This window comes from Pinus tabuliformis, chromosome 9 (assembly GCF_031772625.1).
Source record: "Pinus tabuliformis cultivar Carrire ecotype Pingquan chromosome 9, CPIR1, whole genome shotgun sequence".
Classification (NCBI taxonomy): Eukaryota; Viridiplantae; Streptophyta; class Pinopsida; order Pinales; family Pinaceae; genus Pinus; species Pinus tabuliformis.
Genome location: NC_142307.1, coordinates 887,249,553 through 887,255,052, shown reverse-complemented (window position 1 = coordinate 887,255,052; position 5,500 = coordinate 887,249,553). Strand labels below are relative to the sequence as shown.

Below are 5,500 nucleotides of genomic sequence, written 5' to 3'. Positions count from 1 at the left end.
AATATAAGTTAAAAGTTAATATGATCAACTGAATGAAAAAGTGCTAAGTATAAAAACATTTGATGTGTGTATTTAAACTTAGGCTTAAAGTGAAAAAGGGTTTTTATGAGAAATATTGTAATTTTCCTAAGTAAAATAGAATTTTACTTAGGAAAAGACTTTTTTTCCCCTGGGAAAATCAGTAACTTTCATTAATATTTTGAAAATTACATAAGCAGATGCCGCGGCATTACTGTCATAGTTCATACAAAATTCACCTTTTCAGGTAGTTCTCAGAGTCATAACAAAAAGTTCTAGTTACATCCATGATCTGTGCTTTACAGCCTATTTACTATTACAAAAAGTTTCTGTTCATAAATATATCAGCAGTTCATATTGTTCTCTGTTCACTATTTAGCTGTTGGGACTGTTGTCCCGCTGCATCCTCTGATCTATATATGGCCGGTGGTAAAACTGATGTTCCTCCGACCCATTCTGCTCCACTATTTGTCCATTGCCTCGGGGAAGTGACGAGGCCTCTTTGGATAGTTTGTCAGCCTCGCTATTGTGTTCTCTGTAAATATGCACACATGTAAAATGTTCAAATGCTGCTTTGAGAGTAAGAGTATTTTGAAATAAATTGCTGAGCATGTGTACATGGCAATTTGTCACATTATTAATCCAATTTACAACCACCATTGAGTCCCCGAATATGTTGAGCTGTGTAATATGATGAGATAAAGCAAAATGAAGTAGATTATATAATGCAGAGAGCTCAGCAAAATTGTTCGTTCCAAAACCAAAACCCAATTTTGCTAGATATCTATGATTTCCGTTAATGTGCAAGACAAATCCACCGCCACACCCTGTTTGATTCGATGCACCATCGAAAAAAGCCCAAGGGATTGTTCTGTCAATCTCAGGCATAGGCTGTATAACACGGGTTCTGGTTGGGGTCGGTTCTGGAAGTTCCTGGTATGCTGCTATGACTGCTATTTCAATGTGGCTTCCCGAGAAAGGTTTATCTTCGAAAATGGCTCTGTTTCGAGCAAGCCATGCATACCAAATGGCCACAGGGGGGAGGTTTAATAGTTTGGATTCCGGGTGGCTACGGGCCCATGAGCACCAAGCCTCCTGTAGGTCAGCGCCGCTCCAATCTCCCGTAATTCCCAACTGTTGACAGATATTCCTCCAAATGCTTTGAAACGTCGGGCAAAACAAGAATATGTGGTCTGTGTATTCAGATGCATTTTTGCAGAATATGCACCATGAGGGTCCCTGGATGGCTCTGCGGGTTAACTGTTCACCGGTAGGAACGATACCATGAAGCGCACACCAGAAGAAAAGCTTAGATCGAGGAGTGGCCCTTAACTTCCAAATGGAGTGCCACCAAGGGTGAACCTGATCCGGAGATCTGTGAGCAATGAGGGCACAGTAGCCTTGTTTTGGGACATATGTACCATGGTCGGCCGGGCACCAGATCAATTCATCAGGCCCTTGCTTAATACGAATATGGGATTCAGATAGTGCCATGATGTATTGATCCCATTCCTGGTGCCATTGGTTAGGTAGATCCAAAGAGTGGGCAGTTTTCCACGCCTGTGAAAAAATATCAGTGTGAAGTGGATCAGCGATCTGTGCAAAATGTAGTATCCCCCGGCCTTGTAAATAATCTATAATCTCCTGGTTTAATATATGTCTGCCTCCACTGTTGCTCCAAGGGTCCAGGCCAATCCTGCCTGTCATTCCATCATTGATTCGCCATGCCAAGTTGTCCCGAATGAGAGGGAGGGAGTCAATCAAGGCCTTCCATACAGATGAGCCCCCCTTCGAAGACCAGGATGGAAGACGTGCCAAGTCCATCATAATTTGTGGCCAGATGTATTTGTGGTATGTGACATGAGTCCACAGATTTTGTCTAGTGAGCAAGATCCATCCCATCTTGGCAGCAAGTGCTTTAGCGAAGTCAGGGAGCTCCTTGAGGCCCCATCCACCCCACTTCTTAGGTAATGATATTTTCTTCCAGCTGATCCAAGCAAATGTACGTTTCTCCTGATTCCCATTCCAAAGATAACGGTTACAAAGCTGCTATATCCTCCCCAGGATAGTCCTAGGAATCCATGCTAGTGCCATCCAGAAGACTGGGGTAGCTTCTAGCACTGATTTTATGAGCACCAGTCTGCCAGCTCTAGATAGATATCTGTGGCTCCAACCCAGTAGCCTCTTTTCAAGTTTGGCAATCAACCAGGCCCAATCAACAATCCTTTGGCATGAGGGTTTCAGATTGAAACCGAGGTATTTTAGACCTCTATCCAAAGAGTGCACCATGAAGGGAAAAGCCTGTAGTGCAATCCTGGTCTCTTGGACCGAGGTGCGAGCACATGTGATGGTGGATTTCGATTGGTTAGGCATCATACCTGTGGCCGTAGAAAATCTTTGCAAGATTTTCAAGAAGTTCCGGGAGTCTCTGACACTTCCATCAAGAAGAATAAGAACATCATCTACAAATAGTAGATGTGTAAGATAGCACAAATCTGATATCCCAAGCCCACCAATATCCCCATTCCTCTTTGCAGTTTCCATGAGACGACTGAGTCCTTCCATAACTAAGAGAAATAGTAGTGGTGATAGTGGGCATCCCTGTCGCAGACCTCTCTCAGAGTGAAAAAAAGAGGATGCCGAGCCATTGATGAGAACACTGAACGAGGGAGAAGTGATACAAGCCATAATCCATGTAATATAGGAGTGTGGAAACCCCAGATGGATCAGAATCATCTTAAGATAGAGCCAACTGACCCGATCGAAAGCTTTGGAGAGGTCAATTTTGAGAAGGATGGCTTTCAGATTTTTGGACCAAATGGAATGAAGGGCCTCTTGGGCGAGTCCAATGGCCTCATGTATCTGACGAGAGTCTAGGAACGCAAATTGCTGGGGAGCAATAGCCCTGGAGAGGATAGGTCTGAGTCGATTTGCTATGGTCTTGGAGATGATTTTATACAAGCAGTTGCAAAGCGATATGGGTCGGTAATCATCAAAGGATTCAGGGGAATCAGATTTGGGGATGAGGGCGATGAATGTGGAGTTAATAGCATGATAAATAGATCCAGATGTACGACTCTCCTCCACCACCCTCAGCAGATCCTGTCCCAGCACCTCATAGAAAGCAAGATAGAATTCAATTGTCCATCCATCTGGGCCGGGACTTTTGTCTTTCTTGAACCACTTCATAACCCCTTCAAGTTCATCAGCTGTTACAGGCCCAGTGAGATCCGCCACATCATCATCCTCCACAAATCTAGGGAAGTGGTTAGCTACATGGATGATGTCCAGGAGTCCGACTTCCCTTGGACTCTTGTATAAATTCCTGAAGTGGGTGGTGCCGAGGTGTGCAAGCTTTTGAAAGTTGTCTGCAGACTCACCATTTGGGAAGGGGAGTTTCCATATAGTATTAGACACCTTCCTGCTCTTAGCATAGCTATGGAAAAACTTTGTGTTATCATCCCCCGCTTGAATCCATAGAGCTCTGCTTCTCAGCCGGATAGACTCCTCCCTCTCTTTGAGGATCCTGGCTTTTTGTCCTTCCAGGTTAATAAGTCTGCTCTTTTCAGCCAATGAGGTGAAACCCAAACCCCGATCGTCTGTAAGGTTACAGATATCGGCTTCTATTTGGGTAAGCTGCGAATTTTCCCTTTCGAGCTTTTCCTTGGCCCACAGGATGGAGAGATGCTTTAGCTCTGCAAGATTTCTGCAGAAACTCCTAGCAAAAGATTCATTATCATTGATGGGGTGGGCTGTCCAGTAATCCTGCACCAGCTTGATATACGAGGGATCCTTCAGCCAGGTATGATTGAATTTGAAAGGAGCTTTGGGCTTCTTAGTAGGCCCCTGAATCTCAAGATAAATGGGGTTATGGTCCGATTGCCCCCCCGATCCAACCCATTGACGATACAGATGGACACGCTGGATGAGAGACCCTTTAAGAAGGAATCTGTCAAGTCTACGAGCCAGAGCAGCTTCCCCTATTCTTCTATTCCTCCAGGTGGGGAGGGGACGCTGCATTGGGACATCTATATAGTTAGATTGCTCAAGCAGGTTGAACATGAAATCTGTGATGGGGTCAATATGGCCATCCGAACCCCATGATTCCCTGAAGCCTAACGAGAAGTTTAGGTCACCTCCCAATATGATATGATCTTCGCTCAACATGGGGAGATGAAGAAGGTTCTGCCAGAAAGCTTCTCGCTGGGAACACGGAGCATAGATATTGACAATTCTAAGGTCCAAGCCAAGGTCGGCCGAGAAGATGTCCAGTCCAATAAAGCCAGCACCCCCCCCAGCTAGCAGATACTTTAATGGTTCGGGGGTTTATGCCAATGGCTATTCCCCCAGATCGACCAATGGCATCATTAGCAGAGATAATCCATCCAGGGATCAGAGACAACAGAATAAGGGAACATTGATCAGCTGAACAGAGCGTTTCTTGAAGCATGATAATGTCACAGGGCTCTGATTCGATGAGCCTCTTCAAGGCTAGTTTCTTGGAGGAACTAGCCAGTCCTCTACAATTAAATGAGAGGCACTTCATGGGGGGACACCTCTCGGGGTGTGCCCTGCTCTAAGGACCCCATCTATGGTCGATTGTCTGCCAGAGACTACCTCGGCCCCAGCAATCTTAATGGCTTTAGATAGGTGAGATTTCCTCCCCCTGGTGCACGTCCCCCCCCCTTCTGAAACAACAATGCCCAACCCGGATGACTTAATAGGGGGGTCCTTAGCAGGTTGCCGAGGACGAAGGAAGTATGGGTGCGGAGGGGAGGATGGAAACGGGGTAGGGCAATCCGAGAGGGGATGAGTGGTGGTGATAGGATCCACAGAGGTAGAGGGAGCAGTTCTGAGGGGGCATTGAATCATTGATACAGGAGATGAGGGTTCAATCACATCAATCGATGAAAGAACATGAGAAACAGAGATCTCGGAGGACATACCCGCTTCAGCCGCCGAACGAGCACGTGTGATAGGAGGCGATGAACGCTCGATACCAGAAGCTTCCATGAATGCTGAAGTCACGGGGGAGGGGCCAGCAGAAGGAGGCCTCGAAGGATTTGGTGAAGCCATCCTGGATGAGGTCGGGGTGTGCCTCGGGGTATCGTCCGCTTTCTTGTTGAGGGGGCAGTCTTTGGCAAGATGTCCAACTTTATGACATCTTCTGCAGCGAAAGGGGACTCCTTCGTAGTCCAAGAGCTGTACCCTGATGCATCTGCCCCATTGCAGCGTAACTTGCTCCTCAAGACCTTCTCGGGTATCCAGGTGAACCAAAATCCGAGCCAGTGATCGGCTTCCAGATTCCACAAATGTGCGATCATAGTCTAAATAAGTCCCGAGAGCATTGCCGACCTGTATAAACACTTCTTCGGCCCAGAAGGGAAGGGGGAGACCCGGAAGGCGAACCCAAATCGGCCCCGCACCAAGCTGTTCCTTTTCTGGTTCGAAGAGAGGGTTCCAGCGCTTAAGAAGAACAGGG

The 5,500-nt window shown here is 46.5% G+C and overlaps 1 protein-coding gene across 1 annotated transcript; it reads right to left on the bottom strand.

Moving 5' to 3' along the window:
- Nucleotides 1–393: 393 nt before the first annotated feature.
- LOC149151614 (uncharacterized) lies at nt 394–4,185 on the bottom strand. Its single transcript, XM_089443212.1, has 2 exons — nt 2,776–4,185; nt 394–2,031 (listed from the first exon to the last, which is right to left on the bottom strand). Exons 1-2 carry the CDS (start codon nt 4,183–4,185, stop codon nt 394–396), a joined length of 3,048 nt encoding a protein of 1,015 aa, XP_089299338.1.
- Between the last annotated feature and the right edge of the window lie 1,315 nt (nt 4,186–5,500).

What these genes read in the sequence shown, in the direction of transcription:
- LOC149151614 (XM_089443212.1), bottom strand. Translation starts at nt 4,185, where the DNA reads ATGTTGAGCGAAGATCATATCATATTGGGAGGTGACCTAAACTTCTCG. An exon ending in TCTCCAAAGCTTTCGATCGG is followed by an intron (nt 2,032 to 2,775) that starts GTCAGTTGGCTC and finishes AATGGGAATCAG; the next exon opens with GAGAAACGTACATTTGCTTG.